At 55.3% G+C, this 26,830-nt stretch overlaps 1 protein-coding gene across 1 annotated transcript in view; it reads left to right on the plus strand.

Moving 5' to 3' along the window:
- Positions 1–25,371, plus strand: part of TLN1 (talin 1) — a 30,973-nt gene extending 5,602 nt beyond the window's left edge. The window contains exons 2-57 of the mRNA XM_084898692.1: positions 334–496; positions 778–875; positions 1,132–1,261; positions 1,338–1,490; positions 1,751–1,893; positions 1,985–2,112; positions 2,837–2,897; positions 3,545–3,649; positions 3,967–4,122; positions 4,882–4,983; positions 5,150–5,226; positions 5,461–5,641; positions 5,818–5,931; positions 6,044–6,152; positions 6,379–6,587; positions 6,747–6,845; positions 7,822–7,989; positions 8,164–8,458; positions 8,970–9,136; positions 9,936–10,064; positions 10,228–10,344; positions 10,447–10,560; positions 10,748–10,882; positions 11,036–11,164; positions 11,332–11,434; positions 11,585–11,793; positions 12,164–12,283; positions 12,449–12,646; positions 12,812–12,951; positions 13,108–13,201; positions 13,288–13,377; positions 13,486–13,608; positions 14,691–14,834; positions 15,291–15,452; positions 15,689–15,829; positions 15,922–16,103; positions 16,296–16,428; positions 16,636–16,737; positions 16,826–16,996; positions 17,086–17,235; positions 17,332–17,433; positions 17,513–17,632; positions 18,360–18,506; positions 18,613–18,779; positions 18,882–19,065; positions 19,154–19,279; positions 19,379–19,495; positions 22,418–22,603; positions 22,724–22,831; positions 23,283–23,388; positions 23,588–23,712; positions 23,820–23,945; positions 24,054–24,116; positions 24,227–24,409; positions 24,541–24,669; positions 24,798–25,371. Of these exons, the coding sequence (XP_084754818.1) occupies positions 367–496; positions 778–875; positions 1,132–1,261; positions 1,338–1,490; positions 1,751–1,893; positions 1,985–2,112; positions 2,837–2,897; positions 3,545–3,649; positions 3,967–4,122; positions 4,882–4,983; positions 5,150–5,226; positions 5,461–5,641; positions 5,818–5,931; positions 6,044–6,152; positions 6,379–6,587; positions 6,747–6,845; positions 7,822–7,989; positions 8,164–8,458; positions 8,970–9,136; positions 9,936–10,064; positions 10,228–10,344; positions 10,447–10,560; positions 10,748–10,882; positions 11,036–11,164; positions 11,332–11,434; positions 11,585–11,793; positions 12,164–12,283; positions 12,449–12,646; positions 12,812–12,951; positions 13,108–13,201; positions 13,288–13,377; positions 13,486–13,608; positions 14,691–14,834; positions 15,291–15,452; positions 15,689–15,829; positions 15,922–16,103; positions 16,296–16,428; positions 16,636–16,737; positions 16,826–16,996; positions 17,086–17,235; positions 17,332–17,433; positions 17,513–17,632; positions 18,360–18,506; positions 18,613–18,779; positions 18,882–19,065; positions 19,154–19,279; positions 19,379–19,495; positions 22,418–22,603; positions 22,724–22,831; positions 23,283–23,388; positions 23,588–23,712; positions 23,820–23,945; positions 24,054–24,116; positions 24,227–24,409; positions 24,541–24,669; positions 24,798–24,923 (7,626 nt within the window). The 5' untranslated portion in view covers positions 334–366 and the 3' untranslated portion in view covers positions 24,924–25,371. The remainder of the gene's footprint in view (positions 1–333; positions 497–777; positions 876–1,131; positions 1,262–1,337; positions 1,491–1,750; positions 1,894–1,984; positions 2,113–2,836; positions 2,898–3,544; positions 3,650–3,966; positions 4,123–4,881; positions 4,984–5,149; positions 5,227–5,460; positions 5,642–5,817; positions 5,932–6,043; positions 6,153–6,378; positions 6,588–6,746; positions 6,846–7,821; positions 7,990–8,163; positions 8,459–8,969; positions 9,137–9,935; positions 10,065–10,227; positions 10,345–10,446; positions 10,561–10,747; positions 10,883–11,035; positions 11,165–11,331; positions 11,435–11,584; positions 11,794–12,163; positions 12,284–12,448; positions 12,647–12,811; positions 12,952–13,107; positions 13,202–13,287; positions 13,378–13,485; positions 13,609–14,690; positions 14,835–15,290; positions 15,453–15,688; positions 15,830–15,921; positions 16,104–16,295; positions 16,429–16,635; positions 16,738–16,825; positions 16,997–17,085; positions 17,236–17,331; positions 17,434–17,512; positions 17,633–18,359; positions 18,507–18,612; positions 18,780–18,881; positions 19,066–19,153; positions 19,280–19,378; positions 19,496–22,417; positions 22,604–22,723; positions 22,832–23,282; positions 23,389–23,587; positions 23,713–23,819; positions 23,946–24,053; positions 24,117–24,226; positions 24,410–24,540; positions 24,670–24,797) is intronic.
- Positions 25,372–26,830: the final 1,459 nt, after the last annotated feature.

Here is a 26,830-nt window from a genome sequence, read left to right on the forward strand (position 1 = left end):
AGAAAGGAGGCACAGAGAGAGACTCTTAGAAGGAAGAAAGAAAGGAGGCACAGATTCTAGTGGGGAGGACAGGGCGCTGTCCCAGGTGACTTGGGATTCCAGACCTGCTCTTGCACCTTGCACACCAGCTTCGCCCTCTGATGCCTTAGTTGGTTAGGACTGGTCCTTTCGATGTAACTGATCTTTCACTCTTTGAAATTATTAAATAAAACAGAAACAGCCTCATTACTCTCTGTTTTGGCGAGTCCCTTCCAAAAGCACCCCTCCCTGGGACTCCGTGGGGGGACCTCCTCTCCCTGTGGGGGAGTCCTAACTCCCTGATGCCTGGGCCAGGTGTAGCCAGGCTGGAGAAGAGAGGCCGCCACCATGGTTGCGCTTTCGCTGAAGATCAGCATTGGGAATGTGGTGAAGACGATGCAGTTCGAGCCGTCCACCATGGTGTACGATGCTTGTCGCATGATCCGGGAACGCATTCCAGAGGCACCAGCTGGCCCTCGTGAGTCTGATTACCCACGTGGCCCCGGGGCAGGATTGCTCCATCCCTTCTGTGTTCCCAGGCTCTTGGCCTTGAGGGATGACCCTGCTGCCCCCTCAGGCTACTCACCCCTCAGGTCCATGCTCCATGGTTCCCGCCCACCCCTCAGGTCCATGCTCCATGGTTCCCGCCCTCCCCTGTCAGCCCAGAGCCCCTGCGGAGGAAATGATGAGGACAGTGATGCAGCCATTCAGCCACTTTGGAGTCCTTATAAGTCTGAGGTGATCCATCCTCTCTTTTAGCCAGCGACTTTGGGCTGTTTCTGTCCGACGATGACCCCAAAAAGGGTATATGGCTGGAGGCCGGGAAAGCTTTGGATTACTACATGCTCCGCAATGGGGTGAGTATCACCTCATCAAGGAAAACCAACATCCTCTTCCATCAACTTCCTGGTTCCACCTCCTATTTGCAGCACTCACATCTGTCGTCTCTGATCCCTCCCATGCTTTCTATACTATTACAAGCAGTCATAACACCCTGCTTTTGAGTGAGCCATTCGAGTCCTCCTTGTAATCTTCCCTCCCTCTGGCCGTGTTAAAAGGAAGAAATGCCTCCAGCTTAAAGCGGGCCCCTGTCTCCTCTTCCCGCCCCCACAGGACACCATGGAGTACAGGAAGAAGCAGAGGCCCCTGAAGATCCGCATGCTGGATGGGACCGTGAAGACTATCATGGTGGATGACTCCAAGACCGTCACTGATATGCTCATGACTATCTGTGCCCGCATCGGTAAGGGGGCTGAGGGCTCAGAGGGGAGGCTCCTGCTCTGGCCAAAGACGCTGCTACCTACCCCTCCCTCCTCCAGGCATCACCAACCATGACGAATATTCTCTGGTTCGGGAGCTCATGGAAGAGAAAAAGGAGGAGGTGACGGGCACCTTACGAAAGGACAAGACGCTGCTCCGAGATGAAAAGAAGATGGAGAAACTAAAGCAGAAATTGCACACGGACGATGAGCGTAAGCAGAAGTAGAAAACAGTGGGCCCTAGAAATGGTCAGGGCGGCAGGGGTCCGCCATTTGTTTTTACTGATTGAACACCCGCCTTTGCAAGCGCAGTTTTAGACCCCGGGGATGCGTCAGTAATCAGACAAAGCCCTGCACTCACAGGACTTAGTCTGTGAGTGAGAGGAGGTAGGAAATGAAGGAATGAACATACTGAAAGCCAGAGATAGCACGGGGGCCATGGGGCTGGGCGCTGAGCAGACTCTGTGTCCCAGTGAACTGGCTGGACCATGGCCGCACCCTGAGGGAACAGGGCGTGGAGGAGAACGAGACGCTGCTGCTGCGGAGGAAGTTCTTCTACTCGGACCAGAACGTGGACTCGCGGGACCCCGTGCAGCTGAACCTGCTCTACGTGCAGGTGCGGAGAGGACCCGCCGGGGGCAGTGGAGGGAGGGAGAGGGGCCCGTGAGGGGCACACAGCATTCACCTCCTCTCCCTCCGCTCGCCAGGCACGAGACGATATCCTGAATGGCTCCCACCCTGTCTCCTTTGACAAGGCCTGTGAGTTTGCTGGTTTCCAATGCCAGATCCAGTTTGGGCCCCACAATGAGCAGAAGCACAAGGCGGGCTTCCTTGAGTGAGTGACTCACGTTCCACACCCCGTCAGCGCCCAGGACTCTCTGCCTCTGTGGCCCCCACCGTCTGTCTCCATCCCAGGCCTCCTCACCCCGCTTTCTCTCCTGAGGTGCCAGGGTTTGACCACACGGGGACCCTTTTAGCTTCTGTCAGCCATTTGTCTCCGTACTGGCCCCATGTGGAACATGAATATAGTTCGGATCTCTTCCCCTGCTATGTATATCTGAAGTAGGCATATAGCTTTCTTGAGATTTCTCTGGAGAATTTCACTGCAGTAGGCAGAGGGAAGCATAGGGCACATTTTTGCTCAGAGGGAACTTTAGCTTTAAAAAGTTGCCAGTCTTCATCCTATGGGACTGCCCAGCATGTAGAGTTCGAAGTCTCTTCCTCAGCTTCCTACAGGCATGGTCATCCTAGCGAGCGCCTTCTGCTCCTGGCTCCCTGAAATCCTGCTCTTGACCCTCTTTCCCTCAGGGACTGAGCCTCCAACTCGGGTTCCCTCAGCCCCTTTCCCTGTAGGGAGAGACACAGGCTGCATTCAGGAGCTAATGCTAAGTCACCTCGATTTCAGGAACAATCCGGACTCTGTTCCCTCAGAGTCTTCCTTCTCCTTAAAGCTAACCCTGTCCTAGACATTTCCTCACGCCCCTAGGCCCACAGTCATGGCCCTTATGTCCCTGATGCCATCCACCCACTACGTGCTGACCCTCCCTTTTCTGGTGTAGCCTGAAGGACTTCCTGCCCAAGGAGTATGTGAAGCAGAAGGGAGAACGTAAGATCTTTCAGGTGAATGGGGACGGTGAAATGTTTGGGATGCTGTGGGAGCTTTGCCGCTTACTCCTGCTGACTGAATGGATCCCTTCCCCCTCCCCTCTGCTCCCACCTCGCTTCTGCCCCCACGCTGTGCTCCCGCCTCTTCTGTGCCGAGAAAGCAGAAGACTTGGGCGTGAAGTCTCAGCTCCATCACTGTGATTTGCTGTGGAATTCAGTTCAATATTCCTGTTTTCCTTTGTTTACCTCTAACACGGGATAACAGTACCTACCCTGCGGAGGGTTGATAGGAGAATCGTATGAGATAGATTCTCATTCAGATAGCCGAAATCACTGTGAAGAGTATGTCTTTGTACAAATGTCAGGCGTTGTCCCCACTCTGAACATTCAGCCCAAAAGGCCATCTAGCTGACCTACTTCCTAACCATCCATTCACGCTTCCAGAATGTCTGCAAGTTCCTTACCTGTATCCCTTCAACTTTGCTCCTGCAGATCCTGAATCAGCCCCAACGCTTCCCCCTCTCATTTCTCACGCTCTGCACTCCCTCACCTTTCCTTTGTCCCCCTAACATTCTCCCTTACAGTTAACATCCCAGCCTAACTCCTCGTCTGTGATATCTTCCCCACAGTTTGCTAAACCTTTTCTCATTTCATGCTCTAAGGCACACAAGAATTGTGGACAGATGAGTGAGATTGAGGCCAAGGTACGCTACGTAAAGCTAGCCCGTTCTCTCAAGACCTACGGTGTCTCCTTCTTCCTGGTTAAGGTGGGTCATGGACCTTCTCACTGCCCTCCTTGCTTCCACGCTTAAGTCTGATCCTGCCCTCCGTCTCGTTTCCCAGATTCTCTACCCTGTGGAAGCTTGCCTGTTGTCAGTTCTCCACCACCACATCCCTCCCTACCCTTTGTTTTCCCTCCCTTTCCCTTTTCCCTAAAGTATCCTTGTCCTGGGCCCATCCATACACACCCTAGTTTAGCGCTCCTGCCAACCTCAGCACCCCCTTGTGGTCTTGATCTGAACTGACCACTCACTTGTCATTCAACCTCTGACCTATAACACCAACAATAATCTCCGCCTCACAGGAAAAGATGAAAGGGAAGAACAAGCTGGTGCCCAGGCTTCTGGGCATCACCAAGGAGTGTGTGATGCGAGTGGATGAGAAGACCAAAGAGGTGATCCAGGAATGGAATCTCACCAACATCAAACGCTGGGCTGCCTCTCCCAAGAGCTTCACCCTGGTGAGCCTGGGGGCTCCGAGGGAAGGGCTTTGGAACTTCCAGAGAACGGGCAGCTGCAGAGGTCTTCCCCCCTCCCTTGGGGCAGGTGTACTGAATGTGACTCAGACAGAAAGGAGAACTTTGGAACTATTGCAGAATATGGAGGTTAAAGTGAAGGAGAGACTCCTCGGGAGTGAGGTGACATTTAAATGAAATTCACTCTTTAAGATAAACAGAACAAAATGGTAAACATTAAACTGGGATCACAGGAAACGGGGAGAGGGGAGAAAAAGATGATAGAAAACATCCCTTTCCTCTTTCTGCAGCAACTATGCACTGTAATATTCCTCTCTGGCTTTATATTTTGCTGTTATGAATTGAAACTGATACCAACTTGACGAAATGCCCTAATGAGAGAAATTAGTAAATGCTAGTTCTCAGTTCTCAAAGCTGGTGCTAACCTTTAAGTGTGGTCATTTAATGGTAAATGTTAGTGTCCTTCTAATTTTATTACCCTGAGAGAAAAGAGATTTCCTAAATGGCATGTGTGGCATAAAGACCACTCCTCAGAAATAAAATATTTCCTTCCCATGAGGAATATAGAGAAATAGGAGATGGATGAAAATGGAGAAATAGAATGAGGTAAGCTTGTCCTAGAGGGCAGTTAGCGTGGAAAGAAACCCCATCAGCTCGACCTTGGGGCCCCCATCTTGCCCTTTTCCATCCTGGATAGATTACCAGGCTTTCCCCCTAAACCCCCCCACCCCCTTGTCACCTTAGGATTTCGGGGACTACCAAGATGGCTACTACTCAGTACAGACAACTGAGGGGGAGCAGATCGCACAGCTCATCGCCGGCTACATCGATATCATCCTTAAGAAGGTGAGCACCGCCCACCAGCCTCCTCTTTATCTTCTGCACCTTCTCCCCACGCTGCTCTGTTAGAAAGGGGACCCAGCTTCTGGGTAATGGCTGATTAGGGGGGAAAGAGTTAGCCTTTTCCTCACCTCCTCTTCTCTAACTCTTGTTCCCTTTTTCCTTTCCACAGAAAAAAAGCAAAGACCACTTTGGGATGGAGGGAGACGAGGAGTCTACTATGCTAGAGGACTCCGTGTCCCCCAAAAAGTACGGAGGGGGCCGGGCTGATCCCATCCCTCAGGGGCGGGGAAGGCAGGCCTTGACCCCACATGGTGTTGCGGGGTGCGGAATACTGAGAGCGGGCCTGTAACAAGTCAAAGGTTGTAAGGAGACCTCACACGCCCGCTACCCAGACTGCAGGCCCTGTGAAGGCGGCAGAGCTGGTGGGAAGGGCCTGAGAGGAAGAAGGCCTGAGGGCTCCTCCGTGCGTCCCCTCTCTAGGTCGACGGTCCTTCAGCAGCAGTATAACCGGGTGGGGAAGGTGGAGCACGGCTCCGTGGCCCTGCCTGCCATCATGCGCTCTGGCGCCTCTGGTCCTGAGAACTTCCAGATGGGCAGCATGCCGCCTGCCCAGCAGCAGATCACCAGTGGCCAGATGCACCGAGGACACATGCCTCCCTTGGTGAGAGCGCCCTCACTGCCGCCACAGCGCCAGCCCCGCCCCCACCGCAGCTGGGCCTAGCCCCAAGTGAGGCAGTCTCTTCCGCTGTCCCTATTCATATTCCCCTCCCTGGCCCCTCAAGTCTTCACATACCTTCTCTTGGCTCTAAGTGTCCCCTTGTGCTCCTCTCCCTGTAGACCTCGGCCCAGCAGGCGCTCACGGGAACCATCAACTCCAGCATGCAGGCTGTGCAGGCCGCCCAGGCCACGCTGGATGACTTCGACACTCTGCCCCCTCTGGGTCAGGATGCTGTGAGTATGGGATGGAGGAGAGGTCAGTGGTGCTGAAGCTGGGACTCCAGGGAACAGGGCTGGGGTCCATCAAAACAGAGCAGATCCTGAGGTGTGTTTCTCTCTCCCTCAGGCCTCTAAGGCCTGGCGGAAGAACAAGATGGATGAGTCAAAGCACGAGATCCACTCCCAGGTAGATGCCATCACAGCCGGCACCGCCTCCGTGGTGAACCTGACAGCAGGTAGGCTGCACGCCGAGCTCACCGGGTGGTGGGCTCGGAGGAGGGCGAGCGTGTGCAAGCACGAGTACGGCAGGCTCGGGTGTGACTGAGCCCTGACTCACGGAAGGGACAGTGCGTGACGTCTCTCTCAGGACACGTGTGTGGCTGCGTGCCTGTGACTGTGCTCCTTCCCGGCCATCATCTCGTCTGCCCTGCCGCTCACACGTGCTCCCCTTCCTCCTCTCAGGGGACCCTGCTGAGACAGACTATACTGCGGTGGGCTGCGCGGTCACCACCATCTCCTCCAACCTGACGGAGATGTCACGCGGCGTGAAGCTGCTGGCTGCCCTGCTGGAGGATGAAGGCAGCAGCGGCCGCCCCCTGCTGCAGGCGGCCAAGGGCCTCGCGGGCGCCGTGTCAGAGCTGCTGCGCAGCGCCCAGCCCGCCAGCGCCGAGGTCAGGGGCCACAGGGTGGAGCCAGGGAGGACAGAGGGTTCGAGCCCAGGGAAGAGGGGACAGTTCTAGTCCCAGGATGGACGTGGGGGGAGCCCTGTAGGACCCATGGGCAGGTGGGCAGGGATTGGGCAGCTTCTGACTGGTGTTCACTCTCCACAGCCCCGTCAGAACCTGCTGCAAGCAGCTGGGAACGTGGGCCAGGCCAGTGGGGAGCTGTTGCAGCAAATTGGGGAAAGCGATACTGACCCCCACTTCCAGGTTGGTGACTTACCCAACCCCCGGAACCCCAGCTCCTAGGAGGTGACCTCTGATCCCGAGGCCAGTTCCTAGTCCCGCTGCTCTGAACTGACCCCTCAGAGCCAACCTGAACCTGTTGGCAGGAGTGATACCCGGAACCTCCAATCCTTTTTTTTAGGGGATGAGAGTTCAGAACCTCTGAGTCCAAACTTAACCTACTAACTGGCTCACCCTTGGTCCTAATTGATGATATATGTTAGCCACCTGTCCTCTTTTCCCTATCTTTCCCGTACATAACCCGGGTCCTAACTCGAGGACATCTCAAACCCCTCCAATCCTTTAGGCCTCACCACCCTGAGGACACTGTTCCTCTAGCCCCTTCCCCACCCTATGCCAGTTTCCTCAGTTGACTTGTCATCCTGGATTTCCCATGCAGATATGTGCACCCAGAGGGTCTGGGGTTCGGTCTCCCCACGATCCCCCCACGGTAACGGCCTCTGGCCTGGGCCTTCCCAGCTTTGTCCTCTGAGCCGCATACACTCGCTTCTGCACCTCTCCCCCAGCCTCCTGGGGAGCAGGACGTGATGGGAGATGGGAAATGGGAACGGGAGGGTAGCGCAGGGACTTGTTCCCAAGACTCCAGGGTGACTGCTCCCAACCAAGACTGAGAAGAAATGAAGAAAAGAAGCTGGGGATGAGAGGGACCCTCAAAAGTACCCCCTCTGTCCATCCCACCGTAACAGTGCTGCCCTTCCCTCCCATCGCTGACCGAGTGTATCCGCCTCTCACATTCCTCCCTGTGGTGTAGGCTCTTTCTCTCGGTGTGGGTTCTGTCCTACTGGGTGCTCAGGGCAGGGGCTTGGGGTAGGTTCTGGTTGCTTCTGCATACTGTCCTGTGATTGGAGTCAGTGGGAATAATGAACCAGCTTACGCCTCTGAGAAGGGTCCAGGGATCCAAGCCTGATCTCAGGCCACGCTGACTGCTTTTCTCTCACAGGAGGTGCTGATGCAGCTAGCCAAGGCCGTGGCAAATGCTGCAGCTGCCCTGGTCCTCAAGGCCAAGACCGTGGCCCAGCGGACAGAGGACGCGGGTCTTCAGACCCAGGTTATCGCTGCGGCAACTCAGTGTGCCCTGTCCACCTCCCAGCTGGTGGCCTGCACCAAGGTGGGTCCCAGAGGTCGCTGTAGCCCAAGCCGAAGGCCGGTGCTGCCACCCACACATGAGCCTCTTATGTTATCTCTTTGGTTCCCGTGGTCTCATTGCCCAACCCAGTGGCAAACACCCCACCTCATGACTCCTTTCCCTTGCCTTCATTTCTGACACTCAGTTTGCCCACAGGTGGTGGCACCTACCATCAGCTCACCTGTCTGCCAAGAGCAGCTGGTGGAGGCCGGACGACTGGTAGCCAAAGCCGTGGAGGGCTGTGTGTCCGCCTCCCAGGCAGCCACAGAGGATGGGCAGCTACTGAGGGGGGTTGGAGCGGCAGCCACGGCCGTCACCCAGGCCCTGAATGAGCTGCTTCAGCACGTGAGGGCCCATGCCACTGGGGCCGGGCCTGCTGGCCGCTACGACCAGGCCACTGACACCATCCTTACTGTCACCGAGAACATCTTCAGCTCCATGGGCGATGCCGGTAAGGACACGACTCCTGGGAAGACAGAGAACCCCGGTGATGTCGCAGAGCCCATTGGGCATTCCCTTGCAGACCCGCCACCTCCCCCTGAGGACTCGGCACAGGAGACTGGGTTCCTGTGCTGCAGGAATAGAACCCCTGCTCTGCCTTGTGTGGCGGCGCAGTGAAGAATATACCAAAGTGTATAGAAAAGCCAATGGGAAGTGGCTTTAGGCACTTTACCCCACCCCATCACTCCCTAAAGCCTTTACAAAACGTGTCTCATCCTATTTGCTGAAAATACCCATTGAAGACTGTTTTCCCTCCTATCAAAGCCCACTGGGAAATTTGTTTCTCTCCAAGATCCTCAATCCAGAAAATCATAACGCCAAGGAAATCTCTCAAGAATTTCCCCCCAGTCTCCTTATGGTCACAGAAAGCTTCATCTCTGCTTTGTCTGCACCATTGTCCTGCACCCCTGTCACCCCCTCAGTGTCTCAGGTCCTCACCTGATTGTGCCCTGTTCCCTCAGGTGAGATGGTACGACAGGCCCGCATCCTGGCCCAAGCTACCTCCGACCTGGTCAACGCCATCAAGGCTGATGCCGAAGGGGAGAGTGACCTGGAGAACTCCCGCAAGCTGTTAAGCGCTGCCAAGATCCTGGCTGATGCCACGGCCAAGATGGTGGAGGCTGCCAAGGTACAGAGGCCTCTGTGCAGACTCCCAGGCTGGGCCCGGAAGGGAAGTAGACCAGCCCAAATGGTCACCCTCATCTGATGGGGAGACCCAGGTGAAGCAGAAGCTACGAGAGAACAAACACAGGAGCTCTTAGGAAGTAAATATGTCCCAAGCTGGTGATCCAAGCTTCCAGCCAGTGTATGATTCCCAGAGTCCTTGCTGCCTGATTGGCAACTATGCCCTTTTTCTTCCTTTGAGTCCAAGGTCTGCTCTTTCTACGTTTCCCTACTTTGCTGCCACCATCTGCCTGGATCCCTCTGCTTCCCAGTCTCTCCTGTGAATGCACATAGGCCTCAGTCCCAGGGCCCCCGCTGCTAGCACTGCAGAGACAAAGCAGTAGGAACACAGGGCGAAGAAGCCAGACGACTCCCCCGTCCCCTGGGCCCTGGGTGTTCCAGTTTGCAGGAGTAATAGGCCCCCTGCTCTGGTGTTCCTGAGGCCCCTGCTCCAAATTGCTGTCTTGTCCCAGAGAGTCCTGCTCGCCCCATTGGCCACTGGGGTTTTGTAGAGAGTGTGGGGAGGAATGTGATCCCTTCCCCAAAGAGGAAACGAAACAGTTTCCCCTAAAGAAGGGATTTCAGCTTCCCCAGGGGAATGCAGGGCCCACCTCAGAGTTCCCATCCCCTTGCCTGAGGGCTCCTCTCAGTGGTGACCGCTTTCAGTGGGGACATTAGATACGACTCCAGGAGAAGAAGTCTGAGTCTGGAGAGGTCAGAGCAGAGCTTATTGAGGGTGCCGACTGTCTGTCTCCACCTCCCAGGGAGCAGCTGCCAACCCTGACAGTGAGGAGCAGCAGCAGCGGCTGCGGGAGGCAGCCGAGGGCCTACGCATGGCGACTAACGCGGCTGCGCAGAATGCCATCAAGAAAAAGCTGGTGCAGCGCCTGGAGGTGAGGCTGGGAAGTAAACCAGGAGCAAGAGTACGCATGCAGCGGGAGGACTGAAACGGGGAGGCACATGTGAAGAGAGTCACTTAATGTGGCAGGGGCGGGGTAGGCCAGGGGCCGGGCGTGGGGATGCCCAGGGCTTGTCCTGACTACTCCATCCTCACAGCACGCAGCCAAACAGGCCGCCGCCTCGGCTACGCAGACCATCGCTGCGGCCCAGCATGCAGCCTCCACCCCCAAGGTCTCTGCTGGCCCCCAGCCTCTGCTGGTGCAGAGCTGCAAGGTGAGACTCCAGGAAGCACTGGGTGGGAGGAGGTGTGGGAGAAGAGGGACTTTCCCCCAGCCTGGGGACAGGGGGTGACTGTCATGACATTTTCACCTACAGGCTGTGGCCGAGCAGATTCCGCTGCTGGTGCAAGGCGTCCGAGGGAGCCAAGCCCAGCCTGATAGTCCCAGTGCCCAGCTCGCTCTCATTGCTGCCAGCCAGAGCTTCCTTCAGGCAAGGCGCCCTCTCCCCACCTCTCAGACCAGACCAGACCCTTCCCACCCCCACAATTTAAACCTCTGCCCAGAGCCTCTGTCCCAGCACTCAGCCCAAATGCTCACCGCGTCCTGACTATCACAGTCCTTGTACCAAGCCCAGAGGAAGGACGGTGCCCTTAATCTGCCGACCTGTTCCCCTACAGCCAGGCGGGAAGATGGTGGCAGCTGCCAAGGCCTCAGTGCCCACCATTCAGGACCAGGCTTCAGCCATGCAGCTGAGTCAGTGCGCCAAAAACCTCGGCACCGCTCTGGCTGAGCTTCGCACCGCTGCCCAGAAGGTATGGGAGCTGGCTGTCTTTGGAAGATGGGGGTGGAGTCCAGGGATAAAGGGAGAACCTGCAGAATAACCTAAAACAGGAATAATCCTGTAACCTGAATCATCAGTGGGACCTAGTGGGACCTCCTACATCCCAAACCCCCTGTCACTGTAGGCCCAGGAAGCGTGCGGGCCTTTGGAGATGGATTCCGCGCTGAGTTTGGTACAGAATCTAGAGAGAGACCTACAGGAGGTGAAGGCAGCCGCTCGAGACGGCAAGCTTAAACCCTTACCCGGGGAGACAGTAAGTATTCTTAAGACCTTACTCTTACTCAAACCCTGAAGTCTTCCTTCCCACCTATGCCCCAGAGCTTCCCAGAATTTCATTTAACTGCTGGCTTCTCAAGTTCCCTCTTCCCAGTTCCCCTCGTATCTGACCCCCCACCTCTGAGACTCCCCTTTTATCCCTAGATGGAGAAATGTGCCCAGGACCTGGGCAACAGCACCAAAGCAGTGAGCTCTGCCATCGCCCAGCTGCTGGGGGAGGTTGCCCAGGGCCATGAGAATTACGCAGGTCTGTGGGCAGGGCCAGAATGGGCATGTGCTGAGGGGTACGGGGGAGCAGGGGCTGGATGACAGACGGGGCCTGGCCGAGGAGACGACTGGGACCAGGGCCTGCTGATGAAGGGGTTTTCCCCCCTTCCTTCCTCTCCTGTCTTCCCAGGTATTGCAGCTCGGGATGTGGCAGGTGGACTGCGGTCCCTGGCCCAGGCCGCTAGGGGCGTCGCTGCCCTGACAACAGATCCTGCAGTGCAGGCCATTGTGCTTGACACGGCCAGTGATGTGCTGGACAAGGCCAGCAGCCTCATTGAGGAGGCCAAAAAGGCAACCGGCCACCCAGGAGACCCTGAGAACCAGCAGCGGCTTGCCCAGGTCAGGTACCGGGAAGGGTCCACTTCCTCCTTTGTCCCCAGATCCCATGAGGCCACTCCAGGGGGCCAAGCCTCACTGCACTGACAGAGGGACAGCTCTCCGGTCTGCTCTGGAGATCCGGACCCCGCCCTTTCTCTCCATCCTGGCACAAGTGCCTCCGTTAGGCTGAGGCAGGGGCCAGCTAAACACCAAGTTTGGGGGATTGGATCGCTGTTACTTGATACCCTAACTTCAACCTGCTCAGCTACAACACCCCCTTCCCCTTTCGCTTTCACAGGCAGTAGAGCAGTTACGTTTTGTGTCTCACAGGTGGAGGCGGGGATCTCCCAAACGGTTTCCATTTTGACTCCTCATCTCCTTCCTACCTCAGGTGGCTAAAGCAGTGACCCAGGCACTGAACCGCTGTGTCAGCTGCCTCCCTGGCCAGCGAGACGTGGATAACGCCCTGAGAGCAGTGGGAGATGCCAGCAAGCGACTCCTCAGTGACTCGGTAGGAGGGCTGGGGGCTTCTCCTTCCATCTCCAGACCTATGCGTGAACCTGACTTCCCAGGCTTACTCCCTTTCATGGCTCCCAGGCTCTGGGCTCACCTCCCAGCATTCCTTTATCAAGCTCTCCCTCACATCCTCACATCTGCTGCCTCTCTGAACCTGCAGCTTCCTCCCAGCACCGGGACATTTCAAGAAGCTCAGAGCCGGTTGAATGAAGCAGCTGCCGGGCTGAACCAGGCAGCCACAGAGCTGGTGCAGGCCTCTCGGGGGACCCCTCAGGACCTGGCTCGGGCCTCAGGTCGATTTGGACAGGACTTCAGCACCTTCCTGGAAGCTGGCGTGGAGATGGCAGGGCAGGCTCCGGTATGAAGGGGGTTAGACAGACACCTGTGTGACCACGGAGTCCTTCCCTGCTCCCGGCTCCCGCCCCTCCCAGTCTCTAGCAGTACTTGAGTGTGCACAGAAGATACCTTTTAGAGGCAGGTAAGAAAGGACTGGACAATCTGTTGACTTCCTCACCTTCCACAGAGCCAAGAGGACCGGACCCAGGTTGTGTCCAATTTGAAGGGCATCTCCATGTCTTCGAGCAAACTTCTTCTGGCTGCCAAGGCCCTGTCCACAGACCCGGCTGCCCCCAACCTTAAGAGTCAGCTGGCTGCAGCTGCCCGGTACGTAGGAGAGACTGGGGAAGGGGAATTTCACGAGATGTCCCTGGCTTAGAAGCGGTTCCATACAAAAGAGAAATAGCTAGAGACTCCCGATGTATTTGGGACCCAGGAGTGATGACCTGTGTACCCACTCACTGAACTCTCTGCTCCTCGCAGGGCGGTGACTGACAGCATCAACCAGCTCATCACCATGTGCACCCAGCAGGCGCCAGGCCAGAAGGAGTGTGACAACGCCCTGCGAGAACTGGAGGTGGGCGTGTGGCAGGGTTGAGGGTGAGGGAGGGGTTCCGGGTTTGGGGTGAGAGGGGTGTCTTAGGTGGCTCTCCACCCGCACAGACGGTCCGGGAACTCCTGGAGAACCCAGTCCAGCCCATCAATGACATGTCCTACTTCGGCTGCCTGGACAGTGTCATGGAGAACTCAAAGGTAAGTGCAGCCGGGAACCCAGGAGGGCAGGGCAGGAATTGGAACGAACCAGGGGCTGCTCTGCCCACTGATGACAACCTGACTCTCCCGATACCCTCTGTTCCTCAGGTCCTGGGTGAGGCCATGACCGGCATCTCCCAAAATGCCAAGAATGGGAACCTGCCAGAGTTCGGAGAGGCCATTGCCACAGCTTCCAAGGCCCTCTGCGGGTTCACCGAGGCAGCTGCACAGGTTATTCCCCGGGGCTCCTGGAATGCCCCTGCTCTCCCTACCCCACCTCCTCACAGCCTGACACACCTTCTGTGTACAACCGACTCTATGGACACGGGGTCTTTATCCCTCTTGGGGTACAGAGATCCGGCAGTAATCATAGAACACCAACCGTTCTGTCCAGTGTCACCCCGAACCCTGGTGCTTTGGGTTATGATTACACTGTCCAACACTGGGCCTTTTCCAGCCCTCTTTCTTGGTATATACTAATTAGCATATGTCCATCATTTTTCACGTAATTATTACTTCATTAACGTACCAATGACTAAATTTCCAGTTATCTGAGTTACCATTTAACTTTGCCTTTTTCTACATTATAAAATATAAAACAACCTGTGGTAGCTGAGATATTTTGCTTTAGTATATGAATTCTTAATACTAGCTGGAGAGTTCATCTTGACTTAAAAGCCTGCCATCTAGCTCCCTCAATCTCCCCCCGTTCTCCTCAATCTGGCTCCTCCTGTTCCCTTCTGTGTTGGGTGGCCTGCTTTAAATGGCTTGGCTTATTCTGGAAGAGCATGAAGAGGAAAAAGCAAAGCTATCGTGTGTTGAAGTACAAACCAAGCCTTATGATAGTTTTCCAAGCATACAAAAATTTTGGCAATCATTACACCCTTTCCTCTCTCCAAGTCTCTGAAACTTGGAGGAGTTGTAAATGTTCATTAGCCTAATGACCTCCATAGTTTTAGAACTGTCTTTCAAAGAGGCTTTGCATGCAGGGGGTGGGATAGGGAGCTTTCTATAGCATCACTATAGTTTACACATACCTTTAATTTATTAGTAACTAGTGCTCGCTTCGGCAGCACATATACTAATTTGTTAATAACCTATTAATGATGGTTTAACTTGTTAATAACTACTTCATTAATATTGTTTAATAACTTAAGTTGTGAACACCTAATTTGTGTAGTTTATTAATAGTTCTACTTACACAGAACCCCAGTCACTAAACTGACTTCTACTCTCCTTTGTCCCACTATCACTATTTGATTCCTACCTGAAGATTGTTCTCTAGTCCTCACCCCGAATTTCTCTCTCCCCAGGCTGCTTACCTGGTTGGTGTCTCTGACCCCAACAGCCAAGCTGGACAGCAAGGGCTGGTGGAGCCCACACAGTTTGCCCGTGCAAACCAGGCAATTCAGATGGCCTGCCAGAGTTTGGGGGAGCCTGGCTGCACCCAAGCGCAGGTAACGCAAGGGAACGGGTACCATGGGCAAGTCTGGGAAAGGACACTGAGCCGGGATGGACTGGCCCCCGGGGAAAGGGGAGATGCAGGGCATGTGGCGAAGGGGAGGGCGGAGAGCCATCTCTCAGCTTCCACACACAGCTTCTCTTTGGGTAACTGTCTTTTCCTGCCTCATTCCTCACCATTCTTTCAGTTACTGCTGAGTTCACAATTACTCTGAAGACGCTTGAACTTACGCTCCTACGGACCCTAGGAGAATTCCTCCATTAGTCTTCCTGTCTTTTATTTCCCCCTCCCTCACACCCTGTTCGTCTTTGGGTATCTCTGTCTTCCACATCTTTCCTAATTAGACTTCCAAAGGTATTACTCTCATCCCCCAACCCAAAGTGGCTCCTCCCTGAGCGTGCGCCCTTCCCTCCTGCCCTCGTCATGGCTCTTCCACTGTCTGTCTCCTCAGGTGCTCTCTGCAGCCACCATTGTGGCCAAACACACCTCGGCGCTGTGCAACAGCTGCCGCCTGGCTTCTGCTCGAACCGCCAATCCTACCGCCAAGCGCCAGTTTGTCCAGTCAGCCAAGGAGGTGGCCAACAGCACAGCCAATCTTGTCAAGACCATCAAGGTTCAGTTTGAATTCTCAGCCTTTCCCTGACCTGCCCAGTCTTCTCTCCCCAGAGTCCCCCCGCCATCATCCCCCCAGGCCTTTACCAGATCACTTCTTCCTGAGCCCAAGCCCTTTCCTGTTCTTACTGGTCATCGCCCGCCTGTCCCCACACCTTTAAGCCCAGGAGGGAGCCCTGGGCTGCACCTCCTTAGCCTGTAATCCGTCCTGAGGGCCTCTCTGTCACCCACTCGCAGGCGCTAGACGGGGCCTTCACGGACGAGAACCGTGCCCAGTGCCAAGCAGCCACAGCCCCTCTGCTGGAGGCTGTGGACAATCTGAGTGCCTTTGCCTCCAACCCTGAGTTTGCCAGCGTTCCTGCCCAGATCAGCCCGGAGGTGAGGCAGCGTGAAGGGAGGACTGATGGGCCAGCTGCCACCTCATCTCCTTGGCGTCATGAGACTCACCTCCCTCCTCCTCCTCTCCCCAGGGCCGGGCTGCCATGGAGCCCATTGTGATCTCCGCCAAGACCATGTTGGAGAGCGCTGGGGGGCTGATCCAGACAGCTCGAGCCCTGGCAGTGAACCCCCGGGACCCTCCGCGCTGGTCGGTGCTGGCTGGCCACTCCCGGACTGTCTCGGACTCCATCAAGAAGCTCATTACAAGCATGAGGTACTGAGGGGATGGAGAAGCGGTGTGTGGGGGACATGCACTGTGGCAGAGTGGAGGGGGTGGGTGCTGAGGTGCAGTTAGATGGGATAGTGTCAGGGACGCCTGCTGTCGGGGTCAGAGGATACGGGGAGAGACAGGCCAGCTTTGTTTTAGGGGACATTCTTGGTGGTAGAGCCTGTGATGTGTCTGCAGGGACAAGGCTCCAGGGCAGCTGGAGTGTGAGGCGGCCATCGCGGCTCTGAACAGCTGTCTGCGGGACCTCGACCAGGCTTCCCTCGCTGCGGTCAGCCAGCAGCTCGCTCCCCGCGAGGGGATCTCTCAGGAGGTAAGGAGGAAAGCGGGTATGTGACAGGTTCTGTCTGAAAAGAGAGAGGACAGCCTTGAAGACAGGGATTCAGGAATGGGCTTCACTGAGACCTCAAGAGGCTGCAACATGCCACGGGGAGGCAGTTTGGTGTGGAAGGAAGTGTGAGGTCTGTGTGAGCAGAGGGTCCTAGTCCAGGCCCCAGACTAACGTCCACTTCCTCTCCAGGCCTTGCACACTCAGATGCTCACTGCAGTGCAGGAAATCTCCCACCTTATCGAGCCACTGGCCAGCGCTGCCCGGGCGGAAGCCTCCCAGCTGGGACACAAGGTATCTGGGGAGGCACATGGGAGTTCCGGGGGGAAGGTGGAAGAGGGCACCTGGCCCAGCTGACCACCATCCCAACCCCCGGCCTCAGGTGTCTCAGATGGCGCAGTACTTTGAGCCCCTCACCCTGGCTGCAGTGGGTGCTGCCTCCAAGACTCTGAGCCACCCACAGCAGATGGCACTCCTGGACCAGACTAAAACCTTGGCAGAGTCTGCCCTGCAGTTGCTGTACACAGCCAAGGAGGCTGGCGGCAACCCCAAGGTATTGAGGGCTGGGAGGGAGGGGCTGCTGGTGAGTGGTTAAAGAAGCAGGAACAGGACCGCCCTCCACTCCCTCCCTCCAACCCACAGCAAGCAGCTCACACCCAGGAAGCCCTGGAGGAGGCCGTGCAGATGATGACAGAGGCTGTAGAGGACCTGACAACAACCCTCAATGAGGCAGCCAGCGCTGCTGGGGTCGTTGGCGGCATGGTGGACTCCATCAGCCAGGCCATCAACCAGGTTAGCGTCTTGGGATGCCCGTGGGAACTGAGGCTACGCTGGGCGCAGGGGCAGAGACCCTGACAATCCTTCCCCTTCCCTCATTCTGCCCCTCAGCTAGATGAAGGACCAATGGGCGAACCAGAAGGCTCCTTCGTGGATTACCAGACAACTATGGTGCGGACCGCCAAAGCCATTGCTGTCACCGTTCAAGAGATGGTGAGTTTGGAAGGGTATAATTGGTCTGCCCTCGGGGAGCTGAGTTTGGCCATCACTTCACCCTTTCCATTATTACCAGGTAACTAAGTCCAACACCAACCCTGAGGAGCTGGGCCCTCTTGCTAACCAGCTGACCAATGACTATGGACGTCTGGCCTTACAGGCCAAGCCTGCAGCAGTTGCTGCTGAAAACGAAGAGGTAAACATGGAAGCAGCTGTGACCTTCCTCCTGCTCCTCACAGAGAGCCCCAGCGGCATGTCCATTGTCCCCGTCATGTCAGCCTTTGTGGCTGTCGCACCCACAACTCCCTCTAGTCTTTCATAGGAGGAGGAACGCACCCTCAGGGCCAGTCCCCTAAAGAGCCATCAGAGCTTTGTGTGGGGACAGGTTCAGAGCCTTCAGGTGCGGGGAGGAGGGAGGCAGCTGGGGTGTAGGATTTCCCAGTCGCTGCTATTGCCTCTGCCAGCCCTCTCCTGGGCCGATGGCTGCTGCTCTGTTCTGCCGCAAGTCTGCATGCCCTTCTCCGTTCTTCCTTGTGGCAGAGCCATGAAGCCCTTCCTTCCCTAAGCTCCTGGCTTTCCAAGAAAGCTAGTAATTGGAGCTCAGCAAGACACACCTAATCCCACCCCAAAACCCTCCACAACCACAAACAGGCCACGTTGTAATCCACGGCCCTGTGATTTCAAATGTCCCAGCATAAAGTGCTTCTCCACTCCTCTTCACTGCTTAGCACCGTCCTCACCAGCCGGCACCCACAGGCTATTATTACCCATGTGTAGGAGGTGACCTTCTGTCAAAAGGATATGAAACAGGAAAAGTCTGTGCCGCAACGCATGTTCTCTTAAGTACTTGGTGACTCTTCCAAGCACAGTGGACATGTCTGTGCCTCTGGCCAAACCCATCTCCCTTTTCCATCTGCTCACAGATAGGTGCCCACATCAAGCACCGGGTACAGGAGCTGGGGCACGGCTGTTCTGCCCTGGTCACCAAGGCAGGCGCCCTGCAGTGCAGCCCCAGTGACGACTACACCAAAAAGGAGCTCATCGAGTGTGCCCGGAGAGTCTCGGAAAAGGTGACGGCGCTCATCCACGCAGACTGGGGCCTGGCCTTTCCCAGCCCTCTCCTCTGTGCCTTCTCCCAGTGACCGACCGCAGTCACCATGTGACGCCCTCCCCTAGGTCTCCCACGTGCTGGCTGCACTCCAAGCCGGGAACCGTGGCACCCAGGCCTGCATCACGGCGGCCAGTGCTGTGTCCGGCATCATTGCCGACCTGGACACCACCATCATGTTTGCTACGGCCGGCACGCTCAATCGCGAGGGTGCAGAAACGTTTGCTGACCACCGGTGAGGAGGGAGTGGGGTCTCGGGAGGTGAGGTGGGATGAGGCCTGAAGAGGCTGGAGGGCAGGGGACCTGGGGAGAGCTGACTGGGCTGGGACTCCCTCAGGGAGGGCATTCTGAAGACGGCAAAGATGCTGGTGGAGGACACCAAGGTCCTAGTGCAGAATGCCGCCGGGAGCCAGGAGAAGCTGGCACAGGCCGCCCAGTCCTCTGTGTCCACCATCACCCGCCTCGCTGATGTGGTCAAGCTGGGTGCAGCCAGCCTGGGAGCCGAGGACCCTGAGACCCAGGTATCCACCCAACACCCCTAATTCTGGTCAGATCCATTCCCGTCCCCTTTTTTCCTCCCACAGACCAGAGCCTCTGTTCTCCCCACAGGTGGTGCTGATCAACGCAGTGAAAGATGTGGCCAAGGCCCTGGGAGACCTCATCAGTGCGACAAAGGCTGCGGCCGGCAAAGTCGGGGATGACCCTGCTGTGTGGCAGCTCAAGAACTCTGCCAAGGTTGGAGAGAACGAGCACCACCTCAGGAGAGGGAACGGATCAAAGTGCTTCCTCCTGTTCCTTCGAATGACCCCCTCCCCACTCCTCTGCCACCCCTAGGTGATGGTGACCAATGTGACATCGCTGCTCAAGACCGTGAAGGCCGTGGAAGATGAGGCGACCAAAGGCACCCGGGCCCTGGAGGCGACCACGGAGCACATACGGCAGGAACTGGCGGTGAGCACGCGTCCGGGGCTGCAGGGCCTCGAGTCGGAGAGGGATCGTGGCAGACTGAGGCTGTGCCTCACCTGTGTTCACAGAAATGTAAACAGTCACACACGTTCCCCTCGCTCCTCGCCAAACTTCTCAAGTGAGCTACACTCAGGGCTTCCCCTCCTCACCTCTGTGCCCCTCAGCATTTTACAGCTGTCTTCTCTCACCACCGTCTCCCCACTTTCTCCCGGCACAGTGGCCCGTTTGCTGCCTCTGAGTGTGGTCATGAGCCTCTCTTTAAAATCCTTCCTTCCTTTGGCTTTCGGGACGCTAGTTTTTCTCTCGCTCTGACATCTCCTCTGTAGTCATCATTGCATCACCTTCAACCTAGCGAACGAAGAGGCCGTCCCCACATTGTACGGACAGCCTTCTTCCTCTGTTCTCCTTGGCAAATCCAGCCGCTTTCATTATTGTTCTCCAAGAAGCTGACTTTCAATTCTGAGGTTAGTTATGTTCAACGGCCTGTTTGACATCGGCCCCGGGGTGCAGTGCCTTTCAGCCAGCTCTTCTTCCTGACATGCTACCGGTACTTCCTTCCTGATGACGGTGGTAACAACCTCCCGGGCATAAAGATTCCTGTCACCATATCAGGCCATTGCCAAGTCCTTCCAACCACCCTTCTCCGTTCTTTCCTCTCCGGTCCCAGTCAGCACTCACTCGGCTTTCTACTCGCCCTCCCTCACTGGGTCTGCTACATCAGTTCTCAGATCTCCCTGCCTTTATTCTCTGGCAGTTTCACCTCTCCTACTCACCTTTCTCACTTCTGAACTCACCCTTCTGATACTGTTTCCATCTCTAACTGGAGATGTCCAAATTGAAACATTTCCCTTTCTGTCTCCCAGACCTGATGATTCCCTTGTCCTCAGGGAATGTCCCCTGTTAGTAACTTAGTTCCTAAAGCCAGAAACCCAGCTTTAGTGCTTTTTCTCTTGTTCCCCACGTCGAAGCTCGTTAGAAAGTCTTGTTAATGCTCCCTCCAGATCTCATTGTCTCTTTTCCTCATCTCCACTACCACCACCTCATCCAAACCATCATCAGTCCTTAGTTATATTTTATTTTATTTTTTTCAGGCTTAAATCATCACTTTGGTCCTTAGTTATATTTATGCTGCAGCCTCAATCTCATCGCCCTGCTTCTATAGCCTCAATCTCATCGCCCTCCACACACACACACACACACACACACATTCATTTTCTCTGCACAGCAGTCAGAACTGTCTTTTTAAAATATAAATTTTATCATGTCACTTTTATAAAGGTGACTTTACTAAAGGTGACTGACTCCTTTAGTCACCTCCCTGGCTTCTGTGGCAGATTCTCGCTCCTTACTCTCCATGGCCACCCCAGGCTCCTGCTCCCTTCCCCAAGCCCTGCCTGTCCCTCTCTTCGGTTCTGCACCCACTTCCACGCGAGGCCCTTGCGCTTGCTTCTCGTCAGCTTTTTGAACATTTGGCTCCTTTCAATCCTTCAGGCTTCAGCTTCAACGTCTGCTCTTTAGAGAGGCCTTCCCTGATCATCTATCTGCAACAGGACCTCTTTTGTTTTTAAATCATATTTCTAAAATATATGTTTTTTTGATTTCAGAGAAGGGAGAGGGAGAGAGAAATAGAAACATCAGTGATGAGAGAGAAGCATCAAGTGGCTGCCTCCTGCATGCCCCACACTGGGGATCAAGCCGGCAACCACTGAGCAACACTGGCCAGACAGAACCTCATTTTTTTTTTTTTTTTAAATATATTTTATTGATTTTGTACAGAGAGGAAGGGAGAGAGATAAGAGAGCTAGAAACATCGATGAGATAGAGTCATCGATCAGTTGCCTCTTGCACACCCCCTACTGGGGATATGCCCGCAACCAAGGTACATGCCCTTGACCGGAATCGAACCCGGGTCCCTTCAGTCCCCAAGCCGACGCTCTATCCATTGAGCTAAACCGGTCCCGGCTCATTTTTATTTCTCATCACAGCATCCACCTTCTTTCCTTCATAACCAAAATCAGTCTTGAGCATTTCTGTTTATTTACTTCTTCATCTGTATCCAGAACTAGAATATAAGCTGCACAATAATAAGGACCTTGTCTATCTTTTTCCCCATTGCATCCCTAGCACCTCACACAGAATCTGCCACCTAGCTGATCTTTAATAATTGTTGGAGGGACACATACATCAAAATATTTATTACTTTTACATATTATGTAAAATTCTAAGTTCCTTTGTCTGATATTCAAGGCCCCAACACCCTATTTTCCACCATCTATATAGTCTAGACCAGTTGCCAGCTGGTGGTGATCTGAGGACCACTGGTGGTCCGTGAGGTCCGCTGGTCTAGAACAAGCCTGAATACTGTCCCGCTTGATATCCTGGGTATTCACATGCTACCATTTGCCTAAAATACTCTTTAGTCAGAGAAAAGGGGGCCTTTGAGATAGGTTCAAGGGGTTTGCCTGGGACAAACTGCCACTGCCCATTTCTGCTCTGGTTGCAAGCCTCATGGGGTTCCTTAAAGTTTAGTAGATGCATGCCTGTGGGGGGAAGGAAGGAGGGGGAAGGAGCTGGCACGCTCTGTGCACCTCTGGACCTGTATCTCTAAAGACCCCAGTTCCTTCTTGTCCTCCCTCAACCACTCACCCCTTCAAGGCTTCTCTGTAGTTTAGGAATAAAAACCCACCTCAAAAGCTGCTTCCTTAATTTCAAGCAAACCCTCCCCAATCATTCCAGTCAGAAATGATGACAGCTGCCTGCTATTATATTAGCTATGAATGGATTTGACCTACAGTAAGTACTCAGCAATGCTTGTTGAGTGAACATAGGGATGAATGAACCAGATTACCTAAGTGTATGTTGTCTTACAGTCTCACTGTAGTTTTTTTTCTTCTTTTGCTCCAACAGGTCTTCTGTTCCCCAGAGCCTCCTGCCAAGACCTCTACCCCAGAAGATTTCATCCGAATGACCAAGGGTATCACCATGGCAACAGCCAAAGCTGTTGCTGCTGGCAACTCCTGTCGCCAGGAGGATGTCATTGCCACAGCCAATCTGAGTCGCCGTGCTATTGCAGATATGCTCCGGGCTTGCAAGGTAGTAACCCTGGCAGTGAGGCAGCTTTAGGGCAGAGCATGGTAGGGGAGAAACTACAGGGGTTTGGGGGACCTGAAGCTCTTTGGGATCCTAAAGTTACCATATTACTCCGTGGTACAGGAAGCAGCTTACCACCCAGAAGTGGCCCCTGATGTGCGGCTCCGAGCCCTGCACTACGGCCGGGAATGTGCCAATGGCTACCTGGAACTGCTGGACCATGTGCTCCTGGTAAGGAGGACGTTCCCGGCCCTCCCTCCAGCTTCCTGAGTGCACAGCCCTCTCGCCATAAGCCTCAGACCCAGCTCTCTAACACACCTCCTCCCACCCCCTCATCCTGTTTCCCAAACCCGTTCTTATTTCCAAACCTCCATCCCACTGGGGCCCCATCCTTCTTAGCATCTTTGGTTCTCCCACTCACCTCTTTTTTTTTCCCCTCCTTATCTCCTTTGTTCCCATCTGATTTCCTCCTTCTCTACCTTCGCCATCTCTTCTTTCTCCTCATTTCATCATTCTCCTTGCTCCTTGCCAGCCGGTGAGTGACATAGGCTGTGTGGTGTTGGAGGGCTGTGGTATGGAGTGGTTTAGGGATGGTGTCGGGAGGCCACGGTCTGCCCCATTTTTAGGTCGGAGAAGAAGCTAAAATCTGATGCTCTCTGCTCCCTGTCCCTTTCTTCCCCAGACCCTGCAGAAGCAAAGCCCAGAACTGAAGCAGCAGTTGACAGGACACTCAAAGCGTGTAGCTGGTTCAGTCACTGAGCTCATTCAGGCTGCTGAGGCCATGAAAGGTGAGGGGTGACCGGGGGCAGGGAGGAAAGGGAGACCTTGGTCACGGGAGATCCTTGCTTCCCGGTTGGACTGCTCTGCACTAGCCTCTGCCACTAGTCCCCACAGGTACCAGGGGCCTGGTGACGCTAACCGTGGTGCCCTGTGCCACTGACCTCCCTTCTCTGGCTTAGCCCCTTCCAACCCCCTTCATCCCTCCAGGAACGGAGTGGGTGGACCCAGAGGACCCCACGGTCATTGCTGAGAATGAGCTGCTGGGAGCTGCAGCCGCCATTGAGGCTGCAGCAAAGAAGCTGGAGCAGCTGAAGCCCCGGGCCAAACCCAAGGTCAGTCCCGCTCCCTCCCTCTGCCACCCTCCTAACGGCATAATGTCCCCACGTCGGCCCCCTCTGACTTTGCATCTCTCTCTCGGAAACCTTTGCCTCCATTGCAGGAGGCGGATGAGTCCTTGAACTTTGAGGAGCAGATACTGGAAGCTGCCAAGTCCATTGCGGCAGCCACCAGTGCCCTGGTAAAGGCCGCGTCAGCTGCCCAGAGGGAACTGGTAGCCCAAGGGAAGGTAGGTACCCGGATGCCTGGAAGCGGAGGGATGGCGGCAGCTTTGTAACGGGAGGCTTGTAAGCATGGAGAGCACAGGTCTCAGCAGGCTCTCCTCCTTCCCCCACAGGTGGGCGCCATTCCCGCCAACGCACTGGATGATGGGCAGTGGTCCCAGGGCCTCATTTCTGCTGTGAGTGTTCAACACCCGCCAGGTCTCTCTGAGCTGGGGAGACCTGACAAGGCTAGAGAAGGGGCGGACCGGGGCAAGAGGCACAGTTTGATCCTATCTCCTCCCTTTAGGCTCGGATGGTGGCCGCAGCCACCAACAATCTGTGCGAGGCAGCCAATGCGGCCGTACAGGGCCACGCCAGCCAGGAGAAGCTCATCTCGTCAGCCAAGCAGGTGGCCGCCTCCACAGCCCAGCTCCTCGTGGCCTGCAAGGTCAAGGCTGACCAGGACTCGGAGGCAATGAAACGGCTCCAGGTGAGGAACCCTAACCCATCCCATTGTACCTTGGGCCGTGCTGCTTTAAATTGCACCCCCAAGACGTGCTTTTCTATGGAGGGCCTCTCGGTGGGGAACACTCCCTGAATCCTCAACCTCATGCCGCCCAGATTGCCGGCAATGCAGTGAAGCGAGCCTCGGACAACCTGGTGAAGGCAGCCCAGAAGGCAGCGGCCTTCGAGGACCAGGAGAACGAGACGGTGGTGGTGAAAGAGAAGATGGTCGGGGGCATTGCCCAGGTGAGCTCTGCCCCGGGCGCTCGGAGGGACACCGTCCGCAGGGCAGTCACGTGGCCCATGCTGGTCCCAGCTGCCCTGTACCCCGCTGCATGTACCCGCTGAACTGAGTTCTGATCTCCGCCCCTCAGATCATCGCTGCCCAGGAAGAGATGCTCCGGAAAGAACGGGAGCTGGAAGAGGCGCGGAAGAAGCTGGCCCAGATCCGACAGCAGCAGTACAAGTTCCTGCCCTCAGAGCTTCGGGATGAGCACTAACGCAGCCGCTTCTATTTAACGCAGACCCAGCCCAGAGACTGTGCCTGCCACTACCAAAGCCTTCTGGGCTGTCGGGCCCAGCCTGCCCAACCCCAGCACTCCCCAAAGTGCCTGCCAAACCCCGGGCCGGCCCTGCCTGGTCCTGCTGCACATCCCCGTCCCCTCCCAGCTCCAAGTGCCTTCGTGCCCTGAGGCCCCCAAGTGCCTGCCGCTCCCCAGAGTATTAACGCTCTAAGAGTATTATTAACGCTGCTGTACCTCAATCTGAACCTGCCAGGGCCCCAGCCCGTTCCACCCTGCCAGCAGCTTCTGGCAAGTCCCCATAGCCTCAGCTCTACTCGTCCTTTTTTATACTATCCTCCTTCTTGCACCCCCAGCTACCTATGGGGGCTGTGGGGCCAGAAGCCTCAAACAGGTCATGCTCCAATAAAGGTGATTCTGCCTGCGACTGCCTGGCTTCATGAGGAGATGGGAGTTTGGGATTGAGATAAGAGAATGGGATTGAGTTCTGCCACCAGCTTGATCTGACTCAGGAATGGAGTGGGACAGACTTTGGCGATCAGCCTCCTCCTTGCACCCAGATCCCTAAGTCATCCTAGTCGGGAAGCTGTCCCTGAGAAGTCCCCTATTTCACTGGCCAGCGCCTATGCCTCCCCAAGTGTCTGTCCACTGTGGCGGGAACAGCAGCTGCCACTGTGCTTCGTGGCTACCAGGGACACTCTGTCCTTCATAACTGCTCGGAGTATGTGAGCAAATCCAGCCTTGGCCAAATCTGAATTTTCAAAGGCTAAAAATAATAAGCCTATAAAATACAAGTATCTGAGCCTGAGAATTATAGCCACAGATTGGGTTGAGGCATTTAACAAGCAAAAAAAAATCCAACAGGGCTGCCTTAGGTAGGCTCTGTTGACTGGGTTGGGCACTTCTAGCCCCTCTGAGGTCTTGTCCTCCTGCCTAGGTTAGAACACCAGGAGAAAAGGATTGGAAAAAGCCTGACCCAGGCGCGAGGCTGTCTGGTTCGGAGCAGAGCGCCCCTAGTGGCCAGGCCAGTGCTGGTAGCCCTGTCCCAGCTGCCAGCTGACCTGGAGGTTCAGTGGAGGAGGTGGGCCCGGAGGAGGGAGGTGAGAGGTGGCTCTTCCACTTCCTTCTGCTTTCGCCCCCTCTGCCCGCACTGCCTGGACTATCTGGCAGATCCTGTAGGAGTGCCACTGTTCTCATGCATGATTCCTGAACCAACTCTTTCTTCTCCTTCCAAACGGAACACAAACACCACTCATCTGCTGCTACTCGGGGCCCCTCTCACCTTCCCGAGGCCATGGCATCTACTCCCACCCCATTAGAGTGGGTATAAAGAAGACAGAATCACTTTGTCCTCCCCAGGGCAGCCCATTAGGGAAGGTGACAACTCCCTACCCTTGCTCCTGTCACCTGTGATTAATTCATTCAATATTTGCTAAGCCATGCCCGTGCTAAGCACTGGAAAATAGAGATGTATTATCACCTCCCTGACGCAGGGGACTGGCAACTCCAGGACACACTGCTGTGGCCCTCGAAGCCCAGATTCAATGTCCTCGCATGGTGAGTTGAGGATCTTTGAGCTCAAATCCCTTTTCCAACCTCCCAGCAAGTGGTAACTAGACGGGAACTCCAGCTCTGAGCCCAGGACAGCTGTTCACTCCTGCTACCACTTCCCTGCCATGTTTCCACGTCCCCAATCACACACTCTCACTAGTGACGCCTTAGGGAGTGAATGGAGTACCCATTAAGCCAGCAGTTCTTACAATGTGGTCCTCAGGCATAGGGGTTCCCAAGGCCCTTTCAGGGATCCATAAGGTCAAGATTATTTTCATAGTAATACTAAGACATTATTTTCCTTTTTCAGTGTCAACATTTGTACTGATGTAAAA

The sequence above is a fragment of the Pipistrellus hanaki genome (assembly GCF_964339955.1).
Source record: "Pipistrellus hanaki genome assembly, chromosome: 11".
In the NCBI taxonomy this organism is placed as follows: domain Eukaryota; kingdom Metazoa; phylum Chordata; class Mammalia; order Chiroptera; family Vespertilionidae; genus Pipistrellus; species Pipistrellus hanaki.